The sequence below is a fragment of the Actinia tenebrosa genome, unplaced genomic scaffold, assembly GCF_029948245.1.
Source record: "Actinia tenebrosa isolate PJP-AT-01 unplaced genomic scaffold, QUT_ActTen_1.0 PGA_scaffold3__52_contigs__length_22856419, whole genome shotgun sequence".
Taxonomy (NCBI): domain Eukaryota; kingdom Metazoa; phylum Cnidaria; class Anthozoa; order Actiniaria; family Actiniidae; genus Actinia; species Actinia tenebrosa.
In genome coordinates, this window is record NW_028292580.1 from 13,191,767 (window position 1) to 13,207,261 (window position 15,495).

Here is a 15,495-nt window from a genome sequence, read left to right on the forward strand (position 1 = left end):
TTTTAGTCAAATTTCTACTGTTTGCAATTATAGATCTTAGCAAACGTATACGCAAAGGTATTCCTAGCCTTTAGACTCTGACTCAAATACCTCTTTCTCTATCCGACATTGCATATAGCACTTATCAGGATGGCATACATGGTCATCAACCATGCATCTGATTTCGAACCAGGTCTTTTTAGACTCGGTGTTCCGATGATTGCGTTATGAGGGACAACATCTCATGAATAACATGAGGGATATTTAGTTTCTAAATATCCCTCATTCATATGGATGAGGGACAATTAGTAAGTAATTGTCCCTCATTCATATGGATGAGGGATATTTAGTTTCTAAGTTTCCCTCGTGTCATTCATGAAGGAGGGATGTTAGTCCTTAAACATCCCTCCAAAGACAATGAACTCCGAGGTAATCATGTTATTACTCTACTAATTACAGGAATGTCCTCAAATAACATACAAAGCTATGACTACTAGCAGTGTTTCAGATTACACAATAGATATTCTACGTGAATATATACCCAAACATCCTTCGTAGTCTGCCTCTGCCAACAATACCCTTTTCCCAAAACTAAACTCTTCAACTTACATTTTACTGTCCTCTTTCTTTTTCTTGACCATTCTAGAAATGTGCTGCTTTACCACTTCCTCCTTTGGTGGTCTTTGGATGGTTGCAATATTTCTTGGAATGTGTGCTGTTTTTTTTGGGTTTTTTTTCGTTTTTTTCTTGTCAACTTTAAATTCAACAGCTTCATTCATCATCTTTTTGACAAAGTTGTATGACTTGCCTTCCAATATTGGCTTTGCAATCCAAGTTTTAAGGTTTTTGGGAAAAACTACTTTGTACCTTTTTTCTCCATCTAGTGTTGTTGCTTGGGATCTAGCTGCGTTGATGTTGTGGTCCAATATCGCAAGCTGTGTCCTGCTCTTCATCCCTTGATAAGAGAAGTGTTTTCTCTTTGGTACATATTTTAGAAGAAGAGAGTGAAAAACTTCAAGGTCACCAGTATGATGGAATTCTGTGAGTTTTCTCATGTCCTTTAATAGTCTCTTATTGTAGACTATTTCTTCAAGTGCTACATGTGCCAAGGAACCTGGCTTCAACCACAAGATTTGTTTCCTCTCTTTTTTTGTCATCCTGTGATGCTTGCATGACATGGTTGTTTTTTTTCCTTCCAGGTATGTTTGTCAGCCACATGATTGACAATGGAGACCCAGTTGTTTATTAGGATATCTGGATCTCTATTTCATGTTTGTGCTGCCCACCATAGGTGGTTGGAGATACACTTAATCCATGGCTGAAGTGACTCATTGCCCTTTAATTTGGCCTTTTTTGATCACTTTTTTGTGACAGACTTTGATATATGCCACACATCATACTGGTGTTCAATATTTGGATATCTTTTCTTCAAATGGGCTGTGATTTGTGTATGACGGTCAGTTGTCAAACATCTTTTTGAGAGTTTATGCTTCAAAAGATTGTCTAATGTACTTTTACACCCTTCATATTCCATTGCATGGGAGGAGGAAACCTCAAATACATGAACAAGTGAAAAGTCTACAATCTTTCCAGTTTCTTCTTGCATTAAACTATATGTGCCATACTTGGCACTATGTCCTGGACTGTCGGACCTACCATCACCACACAAATTCAGAGGTGCAGTTTTTTTCAGTTCCTTAATTAAACTATGCTGTTCTTTGTCAATGATAGGAAATAGAACATTGTTTTGATTAGTGTAAAAACATGAGCTGCTAATGAAATTAAATTTCAAAGCCTTAGCAAAATTTGAGAAATCTTGGTAAGTTCCCCCTGTAAAGATTATAGCAGCAGTTATGGCCAAATTACCAGCTGGGGCATTATTTTTTGTTATGGGCTGGGAATTCCAAATATAATCATGATTTTGTAGGTACATAGTGTGTACTGTCACCATGCTGTCAGTGGTGGTCTTTGAAATTTCACATATTGGAGATCCACATTGTTGGCAAAATTTGAATAGCTCATTGAGTTGACATTCATATATAATAAACTTTGTGTCATTTGATTTAAAACTATTGTCATTCATTTCAAGTTCTCCATCATCTTCACTGCTCTCTTCTGAAGTCGAACATTTGTATTCATCATCAGAGTCATCTTCACTACATGTAGTACTTGTTTGCTCATCAAAGCTGCTTGGTATGTTGGTAAGAACAGTCTCTGTTATATTCACATTTAAGTTATTATCCTGAGCTGTCAGAGTGTGAGAGGAGGTAGACAGAGGATCAGTTCTGGCTGTCGGAGCACAATAATTGTGATAAATCAGGTGGGCTAATGGATTGTCTATTTCGTTATTTGTATGGCACATGCTTGTAATATTAGATTAGCTTCATTGCTTCTTCCACTATTGGAAGAGCGCAGTTTCAGTGTCTGAGTTGCAATGTGTTGTTTTGTGATCTTTGTAATGCATGGTGTTCTAGTATGATATTGTTGATCTACTGGTTGGGATTCCTTGTCTTTTTCATAGCAGACATCTATATCCATAGCATCTCCACTGGTACATGTGGACTCTGGCTGTAGCAATTCAACAGTTCCCTTGTTACAATCCAAGTCAATATTAATTTCATTGGTGCAAAGAGTCTGGCTGTAGTAGTTTGACCAGTCCCTTGGTAGAATGAAATAAAAAATAAATAATTCATATGTTAACAGAGTTTTCCTTTTCCTTCCCCCATTCCCTACCTCCCTCCTTTCTCTCTTATTTCTCAGTTCTTTCTTTCTTTTTTTTCTTTTCTTTTTTTTTTTTTTTGTGGACGTGTAGAATTTCAACCCACTTTCTCTTTTTTTCTCTCAAACCAACTTCATGCTCCTTCATGCTGGTTTTTTTTATTGCACATTTATATATCGAATACAAGTTTTATAAGTCTTACAGTTAATAGTGCAAGTAATTTTTATAAAAATGGTTATTTGAATGTAAAAAGTACCGAACTCTTTAACCAACGACACTCACGTACCTCGTTTTTATCTTGCTTACGTCGTCCTTGGATTGAGTTAAGACGTTCTTGTTTCCTAAAGGAATGAGGGAATATTGTCGGAATTGATCCAGGCTTCAGAGATTTCCTTGTTTTTTGACCAAAGATGCTTGGAATGACGAATGTTCAAAGCATTCTGGCTCGAAATGTGCACTACAAACATAGGCTGATTCACGTTTTGGAGGGTTCTTGCGGCGCGTTTTTGCTATCCATAGTTTGCTTAGTTTTGATTCTTTTGGGGTCGATGGAACGATATATCTATACCTTTTGTTTTCCTAGACCCATTGGTGCAACTAGGCACCATACAGTGAGGCATTATTAAGCAAATGGGACAATTAAAAAGGAAAATGGAGACCAAACAACGTATAAAAATTGAATCTTTGTTTTGATTTTTGCGGCACTTTTGTCAAACAGGTCAAAAGTTCAGCGCGCAATGACGTCACTGCAACACCGCTGACCATGTTTGTGTGTTCAGAAGAGTGTTCAAGATGGCGGCGTTCTAGATAGCGTTTTATCGCCACTTTGAATGATGACTTCTTCGCTGCATTAAGAGTGATGTCGATAATACTTCAGAAAAAAGCTAAGTTTAAAGTGAACTTTTAAATCACCTGATGTTCATTTTCAGCAGTGTTCTCCTTTAAATTCAGACCTAGCTGGGAATCGAACCCACGACCTTCGGAATTGTGCTACCGATGCTCTACCAGCTGAGCTAGAGGTCAGACTGAGAGCAGGCCGTGGTGAAATAGAAGTTTGCTCGCGGTAATTATGATGCAAAAATGAGAATATGTGGACCACGTAGCACTTATGAAATACAAGACATAGAAATATAGATAAGTTATAGTGCTTTGGAACGAAATAAAAATAGATCTTATTCCGAAGGGAATTTATTTACTTCTTATTACTGATAGTACCCAATAAATTTGTTTAAAAAAATTATGATAATTAAATTGGTACACCCAGCGTATCACAGCCATTTAGGTGGCTCGACTGGGTTTTGTTTGTGGCGTACTTCGAAGTTTGAAGGGGAAATGCGTCGCTGCCAATTAAGTTAATTTCATATAAATTATTATGATGATGATGGCTAGTGAACACTAGCGTGGACTGCGTCGGTGTTTCTAATGAAACAAGTTATCTTGTTTCTATTTTCACTACGGTGTTAAACTTACAATTCTACGATAACTTGTTAAATTATTATGACATGTCTAAAGATAGATTCAAGTACTATGGTTTTACATGATATACAATTTATCTTGATCGGAGTTACTATAGCAACACAGTGACGTCGTGTCATTTTTTTATACTTTCTATTTTTGGCGAAATCAGACGTTTGTTTTAAAAATTGTTTAACACGTATCTTAAAGTTCATATATTTGTCTTCGAGTTAACGAAGTTTTAAAGATTTGTATCGAAAGGTTTCGAAATAATTGCCGTCGGAACGTTTGGGCAACAAAAATGTAATAAATCCAAAGCAATTGGTTCATGTGACCGAAACCTTTCCTCTCTGGACTTGGGAAAAGCTTTTTTGGGGGTTATAGTGTTGTGTTACTATTCCACTAGTCGTTCTGAGAAATAGAAAGAATCGCTTTATTCGATTTCGAGAAATATGATTTCAAGCCTAGTTAGTAAAGTTGTGCCTTTTGATATATTGTCAAAGATTTCACTTGTCTTTTACTAAAAACGGTCAAACCATAGTTAATATGGTCAAACTCAATAATCCGATGATGAATGTTTTTATACTTCCAAGCCAGTTACTTTAGATAACGCATTTATATACCCTAAAGTTTCAAGTTCATTGAAATAATTTAAAACCGTCAAATAATATTCTCAATATACTCTCGTCGGAATACACTGGAGGTACTAGTTCTTAGAGTAACAAAGGAAGCATAGTTAAACCCAGTGTTCAGATGTTTCGTCGGAATACACTGAAGGTACTAGTTCTTAGATAAATAAAGCGAGCATAGTTAAACCCAGTGTTCAGATATTTCGTCGGAATACACTGGAGGTACTAGTTCTTAGATAAATAAAGCGAGCATAGTTAAACCCGGTGTTCAGATGTTTCGTCGGAATATACACTGGAGGTACGAGTTCTTAGATAAATAAAGCGAGCATAGTTAAACCCAGTGTTCAGATGTTTCGTCGGAATACACTGAAGGAAACTGACGTTTCGGACGTTAGTCCTTCGTCGGAGTCAATCATAGAAACTGGAAACTGACGTTTCGGACGTTAGTCCTTCGTCGGAGTCCACGCTAGTGTTCACTAGCCATCATCTACAGTATTTTAAGAACGCAACTTTCAAAATCAACCTGTGTCCTAAAATTCGGCTTGCGGCTTGTTATGAATTTATGCAAATCACCGTCACAATAGCCCACCTCCGAGATATGCTTCGCTTGTCACGAACAAAGGTTTCAGTATGAGGCTACGTGCTAAATTCAATTTATTTTTACCGCCTGTCACGAATGACTGAGCTTTTAGCACGTAGCCTCATACAGAAACCTTTTGTGCGTGACAAGCGAAGCATATCTCGGAAGTGGGCTATTGAGTGTTCATTGTTCAACACAGGGTGACCGATTTCTTTTATATATATATATATATATATATATATATATATATATATATATATACGTTTCATTTAATTAGTATGTACGATTTATACATATTGATGATCTTCACGACCTGTACTAGTCGTGAAGCAAATTCACCACTCGTATCAGGTCATATGTATTGTTCAACGAAACCATTCATATGTTGGAATGACCTATCGCCAATCGCCTTTGGCGATGACAACGGTTTTTGAAATAGGTGTATACATGCGTTGCCCTTGTATGGAATTTATTGGAAAAATATGTCCAGGACACATTCCATTACTAAAAACTGTTTTCATTCACAGGCAGTTGTAATCTTCTAAACAGTGGTACCGGAAGGCTTAAATTAGTTATAGAAAATATATAGAACTAGGTATAGCTAGGTAGAATTTTAGTAGTCTTATTTGCAGATGCATAATTTGTTTGCAAAGATACATCTTTAGATCGTGAAAGTTGTTAACAATGCATACCTATATATAGCGCTGCCTTTGTACCAAATTTATTGAAAAAATATGTTCAGAAACATGGCATTACTAAAAGCTGTTTTAATTCAAAGGAAGTTGAAAGTTTCTTAACCGTGGTACCGGATAGTTTAGATTAGTTATAGAAAACTGATAGAACTTGGCATGGGCCCAGGTCGCACTTGAACCAATTCGGAACATGTTTATTTAGATAAGTCAAGAAACTGACAAAATTCTGTCAACGTTGCACAACGCCTACCCTGGTCCCAGAGCGATTTTTTTTTCCCACGATTTTTCTCCAAGTATATTTTGAGCCGAGAATCGTCGAGCCTCTGGGACCAGGGTACACAACGCCAAGTGCGACCGACTCTCTTCAACTTGTTCAAAACTTGTAATTCGGTACAAATCTTCGAAGGTGCCATACATACTTGAATTATTTATGTTTGTTGTTGCGCATTCACATGAACAGTTTATTAATTAATTAAATGTTTATTGTTTATGGATATTATTTTAAAAAACGTACTCAGTCCCCCTGCACATATTGGATTCTTGCATAAACAATGGCTTCAGTAGTATAGGGAATGGGGGTTCCAAACCAATGACAACCGGAGGATTACCCGCCTAAAGTGAATTCTCCGATATTTACCGTTATTACCCGCATTCCCTGTTTTAAGTCTACAAACTGTTAGTCTATATATGGAGTGCGAAGATTGTAAAAGAACTTTTAAGAAAGAAGCAGATTTGAAGAAGCATTTAAAGATGAGAAAGAAATGTATGATCAGCTATGATTGCGGATGTGGTAAGAAGTTCAAGACAAAAGTTAAGTTATTTTGGCATTGTCAGGATTGTGAGTACGACTACGATGATCTAAAAAGTGCTTTTAATTAATCATAAAATATTTCCTATTATATAGATGGAGTCCCAAACCAACTTCGAAACGGTGTCAATACCCGATAACGGTGAGATCGACGTTAGGCAGTTTTGGCGAAAGTCAGAAAAGAAGGTAAAAAGGACGCTCCGAAAACGTATAGAAGAATTAGGAGCGTTGAAAGCAAGTATAATGGTAGAAGTGAGTCTATCAAAAGACGAGGTAATGACGACAGCAATGCTGCGATCAAAGTCGTTAGTGATATTAGAATCCACGAATCTGGATAGATCACTAGAAGAAGCCTTAGAAGCAATTACAGAGTCGCTGTCTAACTACACGAAAGAAGGATCAGGTTGGACAGTAGAGGAGGTTGAAGGAATAGAGGTTAGTATGGCAAGGTACGTGCCGATACGAGGAGGAAGTTACGTACCACTACCAACGTGGGTAGAAAGAAAGAAAGCGATAGTCAACGTAAAGAATGACGATAACCGATGCTTTATGTGGGCCATCCGATCAGCGCTGTATCCAGCAGATAACAATCCATGTAGGACGAAAAACTATCCAGAAGACGACTTGGAGTGGGACGGCGTAGAATTCCCCATGCAGTTGATAGACATACCCATATTTGAGGAGATAAACGATCTAGCTATTAGCGTTTACGGAGTCAGAGAGCAGACGATAGTTCCCTTAGTCCTGTCAAAGAGTAAAGGAGAGCGCGTACACCTCTTCTACCACGGTGGACACTATTCCTGGGTTAAGCACATCAGCAGGTTATTCTACAGACACACCAAACACAAAGGTAAGAAGTACTTCTGTGATTGCTGCTTGTTGTCATTTACCTCTATAAAGTCCTTGAAGGACCACGACGAGATTTGCTGCGGAGTCGAAGAAGTGGCGCAACGGATCCAGATGCCTTCAGATAAGAACCTATCGTACTCAGACCATCAAAAACAGATGCAGGTACCTTACGTGATATATGCAGACTTTGAAGCGCTGATAACTAAGGAAGAGCAGAAAAGTGGTGCCACGAATAAGGTGGGATTACACGAGATTTGCTCCTTTGGTTACATAGTAGTCAGATCACCCTCCTGTGATTTACCGAGGTAAGAACGCAGCTAATAAGTTCCTAGAAGCATTGCGAGAAGAGGAGGAAGAGATAAGAGAACAATTAAGACATCCAAAAAAGATGGTATTTACCAAAGAGAACCAGGAGGCTTTTAACAACTGCCAACATACGCTTCTTCAGTTTGGAAGACGAGCCAAGAAAGCGTGGGACGAAGATGGAAAGTATCTAGGAGAAGCTCATTTTAAATGTGGAAGGTATGCAAGGAAGGGGGAAAAGCCCAACAAGCCTTCCACCCACTGCATTCATTGTCATAAAGCATTCGTTGAGGATTTCTACGTGGATAAGGTTAGAGATCACTGCCACATCACGGGTAAATACAGAGGTGCGGCTCATTGGAATTTCGAAATGCAATATAAACTTCAAAGTAAATCCAGAAATGGAAATACCCGTATTCTTTCACAACCTGCGTGGGTACGACAGTCACTTGCTCTTACAAGGAACAGACGGCTCCGAAGTAAAGTGCATACCCAACAACAAAGAAAGGTACATGTCCGTAACTGTGAGTAAGCTAAAGTTCTTAGATTCGCAGCAGTTTATGGCGGACTCCTTAGCAAACTTGGTTAAATACAATACAGAGTTCCCCATTTCCAGCCAATACAGCGCGGAAAGGAAAGGAGTGTACCCATTCGAGTACATGGATTCCTGGGAGCGCTTTGAAGAGTCCTTACCCCCTAAAGATTGTTTCTACAGCAGTTTAAATGAGTCCGGAATAAAGGATGAAGAGTACCAGCACGCCTTAAATGTGTGGGAGAAACACGACTGTAAGACGATGGGGGACTACCACGACATCTACCTAAGATCGGACGTCGTTCTACTAGCAGACGTCTTCCAGAGCTTCAGAAAGATGGCTATGGAGTACTACGGGTTGGATCCCGCGAACTTCTACACGGCTCCTGGACTCTCCTGTAGCGCTTTGCTAAAGAAGACAAATGCGCAACTGGATCTCCTAACGGAATACGACATGTACCGCTTTATGGAGGACGGTATCCGTGGTTGTGTTTGCGGACCCAGCAGATGTTACGCCCGAGCAAACAATCCTGCAGTAGAGCACGACCCAGAGAAACCAACCACATACATCTACTACCTGGATGCGAATAATCTTTACGGTTGGGCAATGTCACAGTACTTACCTGTGAGAGACTTCGAATGGGATCCAGTGAAGCCGATAGACTTCTACATGCAGGTAGGAAAGGAGGAAGACAAGGGTTACGTTTTAGAAGTGGATCTGGAGTACCCAGAGCACCTGCACGACGAACACGACGAGTTTCCCCTGGCGCCGGAAGCGATAGAGATACCCTTCCAACAGCTGTCACCGCTGCAGAAGCAAATGTGTCCCGGATACAAGCCGTACAGGAAGCTGACGATGAACCTTATGGATAAAAAGAAGTACGTCGTTCACTACCGTAACCTGTAGTTCTACGTGCGCCACGGAATGCAGGTAAAGAAGATTCACCGCGTCCTAAAATTCACACAGGAACCCTGGATGCGCTCCTACATTGACTTTAACACGCAAAAGCGTACAGCTGCCAAGAATGACTTCAAGAAGAACCTCTTTAAGTTGATGAACAACAGCGTGTTTGGGAAGACGATGGAGAACATCCGCAAGCGCGTAAGCGTAAAAATAGTCAGCACCAAGGAGGAGGCAGAAGCATATGTGTCACAGCCAGGCTTCGTCCGTTATGTGGAAATGCTGAACTTTTATGTGATTCACATGAAGAAGGCGAATCTGCTCCTGAATAAACCCGTATACACGGGGTTCGCGGTGCTGGATCTGTCAAAGTTGCTCATGTATGAGTTCTACTACGACAAACTAAAGCCAAAGTACGGAGACCGCTGTCACCTCCTGTACACAGACACCGACTCCCTAATTCTAGAAGTGCAGACGGAAGACGTCTACCAGGACTGCGTCGAGGACATAGACGAGTACGACACCAGCGGTTACCCGAAGGAGCACTTCCTCTACAGCGCCAAAAACAAGAAGGTAATAGGAAAGATGAAAGACGAGATGTTAGGCAAACCCATAGTAGAGTACGTGGGTTTGAAGCCAAAGATGTACAGCGTGCTAAAGCTGGATGGCGTAGAAAAGAAAGCCAAAGGCGTTAAAAGATACGTGGTTAAGAAGGACATAACCCACGAGTCCTACCTTAACGTATTACGCACGCGCAAGGCGCAGCGTCACAAGATGAACTCCTTACGCAGCTACGGGTATCAAATACATAACGTCACGCAGGAGAAGCTGTCACTGTCTGCATTTGACGGTAAGAGATGGATGTGTGATGACGGTATCCATACGATAGCATTCGGGCATCACACGATAAGCAGTTCTTCTTTGACGAACCCACGCGTGGGACCATCGTGAAGATAATACAAGATGGGCTGGCCTTTCTTAGCTATTACGCTTCGGATCTGGTAAGTTTCCAAAGACCAGTTAGGATCCGTAGCTCTTTTGGATCCTCCTTCTAATTCGCCCGGTCCATAAAGATATCGGACCGTGACGTTGCTTATTCTTTTTTTCATAAGGGAAGACCGCCCTCGAACTTCTAACGTAGGACTTATGTTCCACGTGTTTATTTTTTATGGCATCCTTGGGTTTCATCCCCGTAGCCCTGGCCACCTCGTTGTTTAAAGCCGCGACGACCTGGGGGAGCCTCTGAGTCCATTCCTTATTACGTTTGGAGGGATCTTCCAGCTCTTTCCAATACTGGTATCCAAAGAGACGCTCGGCCAAGGTCTTATTGAATCTTTCTACGATGCTCTGACCCCTGTGGTACTCTGCTTCGGCTCTCCTAATCTTGGTGCTGTGGTCTTTCAGGGTCTTGGTAACCACGCCCATGAACTCTGTCCCAGCATCGACTTGCAGCAGCTTAGGCCATTTCAAAACGCGCTTATAAATCCTACTCAGGGCATCTGTGACTTCCCCAGAATCCTTGCTGGTTATGGGTTCGGCGTCTTTGTACCTGCTTGCGATATCAACTACGGTCAAAGCGTATCGATAGGTCTTTCTTCTCACCATGTCGTGCGGTAAGAAGAGCAAATCTGCCTGATGAACTTCGTTAGGGGTATTTACGGTAAAGCTGGGCCTGGGAATGTACTTGGGTACGGGAAGATAAACCTGCCAGATAGTTTGTTTCTTTAACCAGTTCTTAGCTGTTTCTTCTGATACCCTGGTTGCGGTCGCAAGTTTCTTGATAGCCGACACTCCTCTTCAATAGCCTTCGGGTCCATAGTAAATCCTCTTAAGTTTGTTCTCAGTTCGACCCATTATATAAATTCCAAGATGAGATTGATCTTTCGCCCGTTGAAATCCACCGTCTTTCCGTCCACTTTAATAGTGATGTTTATGCTTTCTACCAATTCGCAAGGCAAATCATAGTTTAAAGAAATGGGTGTGTATTCTACCAGGTCAAATGGATCACCTTTAGGTGAAAACTTAGACATAAGAGTGGACTTCTTTCCATTGCTGTAACTGTGGGTCAAATCGCAATAGACTTCATAAGAGGATGCGACTTTTCAACTTACGGGAACTGCTGCGGTGGTAATCGTCTTGCCTAAGGCGCCTAATAAAGATCCCAATGGGTCAGTCTTTCCAAAAGTTACTGAAAAGTTCGGCATATTATGTTTGAGGGTCATCTCATGGGGCAATCCTGTGGTGAGAGTATAGCCGCGTTTGGCTAATTCTTTTGACAGTGTGATTGGGGTGTAATGTCCGTCTGGGAGCATTTCACCTTGATAATTGTTAGGCTTCTTGAGCACGGTAACCATGCCTCCAATCAGGTTATACCAAGAATTGTACAAAGAGCAACTTATGAGTCGAACCGTATGGGCTTTGATGGGGGGATTCAAATACGTGGTAAAGTTATTCTCATTGCTTTCCAAAAAGACGATCATATATTACAGGGGACAAGTCCCCTTCTAGAGGCAGCTTAGACTAAATACGCCAAGGCGGCTCCTCCGGCCAGCCCTGCGATACCATCAAAGACCAGCTCATTGTCTTTTTGTTTCTTTGACGGTCGGTAATAATTCTTAAACTGGGGCTTCTGCATATGAAACTCTGGATGCGTCTGTGCATAAAGTTTAAAGGCGTAATCTGTACTCTCGAAGTTCTTGTCTGCCTGCATTTTGTCTTGGTAGTTCTTATCCAACCAATCTCTGTAAGCTTGTCTCTTTTCATTCCAAGCTGCCACATCCGTTTGATACTTCTCCAGGGCTAAATCATGCCTTTTCCTCTCAGCGGCACCACTATGTTCGCCTCTAATTGCCCTATCTAAATACTGACCACCATAATTAGCTCCTGTGAATGCTAACGCTGCAACTATTCCACCAAATACTACGGTTGCCATGCTTATATCTTAGGAAGGTACTTTTCCTTTTGTAGGTAGTCTTTAAGGGCAATGCTGCCTGCTACTGCAGCAGTCATTTTAGCAAAGCCGGTAATGCTTTTGCTTGGGTCTTCGGTAAAGTCTTCTTTGAGTACCTTCTTACCTACCCAACCAATACCTGCGACAATAGAAGTAATAATAGCTGCATCTTCGACGGTTTTCATTAATGCGGACGACATTTTATATAAGATTATTCCATTTCGGGAATCTTACTTCTCTTAGGAGGCTCCACATGCACGGCCTTGAATTCCACTTTTGGTTTTGCGGCTTTCCACTGAAAGTAGAGACTGCCTGCGGCCAAAGTGAGTCCTAATGCGCCAATGACGTATCCTGGATTGATGCCTGCGGAGGTGTCTTCCTCCTCTTCCTTTTTTACCTTCTTGGCTTTATTCTTCCTGTTCATCTCAGCGAGCTTCTTCCCCGCAGCGACTCTGCCCGGAGACTTAGTTTTGGTAATTTGCTCCTCTACTCGAGGGGTTTCCTCCGCCTTTGGTTCAGTGTCACTCATATTTATATTAAGGACTTGAAGGACTTGATAAGTACTTGACCAGGTACTTGATAATGACCTGAGGATGACTTGAGGACGACTTGATTAAGTACTTAGGTAGGTACTTCAGAAGGACTTGTGTCGTCAGCAAGTGCAGCGCGAAATATCCTATCGACTTCTTTGTCCTTCTTAAAGTCCTTCCAAGACACCAGTACCTCCTTCAAGTCAACATGTTGAGCTTCGTGAAGTGCTAAGGATGCGACTGCCATTAACTTACCGCACTTCAAAGATAACCACCCACAAGTTAGCTTAAGTTCTTGGGATATGACATAGTCCTCACTTATATCCTTCTGCAGCGCCTCCACGTCGTCTATGGGCAGCGTAAGTCCAAGCAGTTTAGTAGCCAGCTTAATAGCGGAGTCTGCTACGGCATTCGTGGTCTTACTTGCAAGGGCGGCTTCGTACCTCTTATGGAACTTCTTAACTTCCTCTTCTGACAACTTATTGACCTGCTCATGCGTCAACTCCTTACCTATCATTTCCTTACACTTCCCAGAAGACACAAGGATGTTAAGTTGTTCTTTGAGGTTACTTTCGTCTAACTGTGTGGGGACTTCATTTAACAGCTGATCAATCTCCATATATGTTAATGGAATACGGAAACCTCAAAGAGAAGATCATCTTGGAATGTAGGTGCGTCTTTAGATGCCGCATGTATTCATGCAACTGTTCCTTGCTTATATCGCCGCCGTAGTCACTGAGGATGGTTTCCAGATCGCTCTTACTTGGAGTATAAAATACTACCAGGGATCCTATGTTTTCCCTAAAAGGCTTAGAGACGCTGGTCAGCTGCTGCGAGAGCAACCAAACGCTAATATTGTCATGTCTGCCGCTAAAAGCGAGTTTGACAAGCTCCGATGTACGTCTTTTAACGTCATTTACGCAGGCAATGTCGTCGAGAATTAAGAGGGTTTGCGTATCCTTAGGGAATTGTCTATGCCAGAACTTAAGATGGTTGGATAACTCGTTAGGGTCTAAGATATCTACGAAGAAGTCGTCGTCTTTTGCTCCTATGCCTTCCCAGGTGCGGTTATTCACGTAGGTGGGGCAAAGCAGCACGATGTAGTCAAAACGGTATCTAAAGGGTCCTAATAGCTGCTCTACAACGAACTGGATCTTTCCGCAGCCGGTAGGTCCTACTATCAGCGCATTACAAGGCATGTGATCTGGGTTCATTTATATAGATGGAGCCAGTGGAAGCAGTAGAAAAGATGGTCAGTTTTGTCAAAAAGAAGTCAGATCTGGAGAGGACGGTCGAAATGCAAAGAGAGGAGATAGACCGGCTAAAAGGACACGTGCAGGAGTTATTTGATGAAACGTGCGACCTGAAGCGCGCAGAACGGCTTGGTGCTTTGATAACGATGGCAACGTGGGCTAAGGAGTCCGTCGTGGACTTTATGAAATATCCCATGTTAACTATTTCAAAAGATGCCTCAGACTGTTAAGCTGAGGTTAAGACGTTTGTTAAGGAAGGTTGGCAACTATTTCAAAAGATTCCTTAGAATGTTAAGCTGAGGTTAAGACTTTTGTTAAGGAAGGTTGGAAACTATTTCAAAAGTTGCCTCAGAATGTTAAGCTGAGGTTATGACTTTTGTTAAGGAAGGTTGGAAACTATTTCAAAAGATGCCTTAGAATGTTGGGCTGAGGTTAAGACTTTTGTTAAGGAAGGTTGGAAACTATTTTAAAAGATGCCTCAGAATGTTAAGCTGAGGTTAAGACTTTTGTTAAGGAAGGTTGGAAAACTATTTCAAAAAAGATGCTTAAATGGAGGTTAAGTTATTGTTTATATATGGACTGCTTGATGTGTAAGAAGGTGTTTAGCACCAAACAAAGACTACAATACCATGTTAGGCATGGGGTTTGTACGAAGAAGTCAATCAGTAAGGTTTGCAATGGCTGTAGTAGGGAGTTTAGCACTCTTCAGAAGTTACAGCAACACGTAAGGAAAGAAGTTTGTCATAAGACAAAACAGTGTAGTTTCTGTGGCAGGGTCTTTAGCACCCGCCAATGTCTTCAGACACATAGGAAGAAACATGAGGAGAGTTACCAATTCTTTGCAGCGAAGTACGATCTGGAAGGAGTGGATTGTTACCAGTGCGGTGATATTATGAATTGTGAACATAAAGATGATTACCTAAGGAATCGAATAGACTACTTTATGAAGACAAACAGAACTGGGTTTGATAAGTTGGAGGGAGTGCCATGGACTAACAGAGAATATTGGAGGTGTGAATGTGAGCGGTGCGGATGCGTAAGAGAGGACGAACACATATTCAACTGCCTCTTAACAAAGTCTTTTAAGACTTTGTTAAGACCTTTTAAGACTTTGTTAAAACCTCTGCTTAACATTCTGAGGCATTTAATAAGAAAGTTTGACGAGGTAATTAACAAATTCCTTAACCTCTGCTTAACATTCTGAGGCATTCATTAAGAAAGTTTGACGAGGTAATTAACAAATTCCTTAACCTCTGCTTAACATTCTGAGGCATTCATTAAGAAAGTTTGACGAGGTAATTAACAAATTCCTTAA

At 41.0% G+C, this 15,495-nt stretch overlaps 1 protein-coding gene across 1 annotated transcript; it reads right to left on the reverse strand.

The window, feature by feature from the left end:
* Positions 1-333: 333 nt before the first annotated feature.
* On the reverse strand, positions 334-3,369 carry LOC148908689 (uncharacterized). The gene is made up of 2 exons (XM_089034848.1): positions 2,985-3,369; positions 334-2,638 (listed from the first exon to the last, which is right to left on the reverse strand). Exon 2 carries the CDS (start codon positions 2,339-2,341, stop codon positions 1,337-1,339), a length of 1,005 nt encoding a protein of 334 aa, XP_088890974.1. The 5' UTR covers positions 2,342-2,638; positions 2,985-3,369; the 3' UTR covers positions 334-1,336.
* Between the last annotated feature and the right edge of the window lie 12,126 nt (positions 3,370-15,495).

Coding starts and splice junctions, on each gene's coding strand:
- LOC148908689 (XM_089034848.1), bottom strand. CDS start 2,341: ATGTGCCATACAAATAACGAAATAGACAATCCATTAGCCCACCTGATT.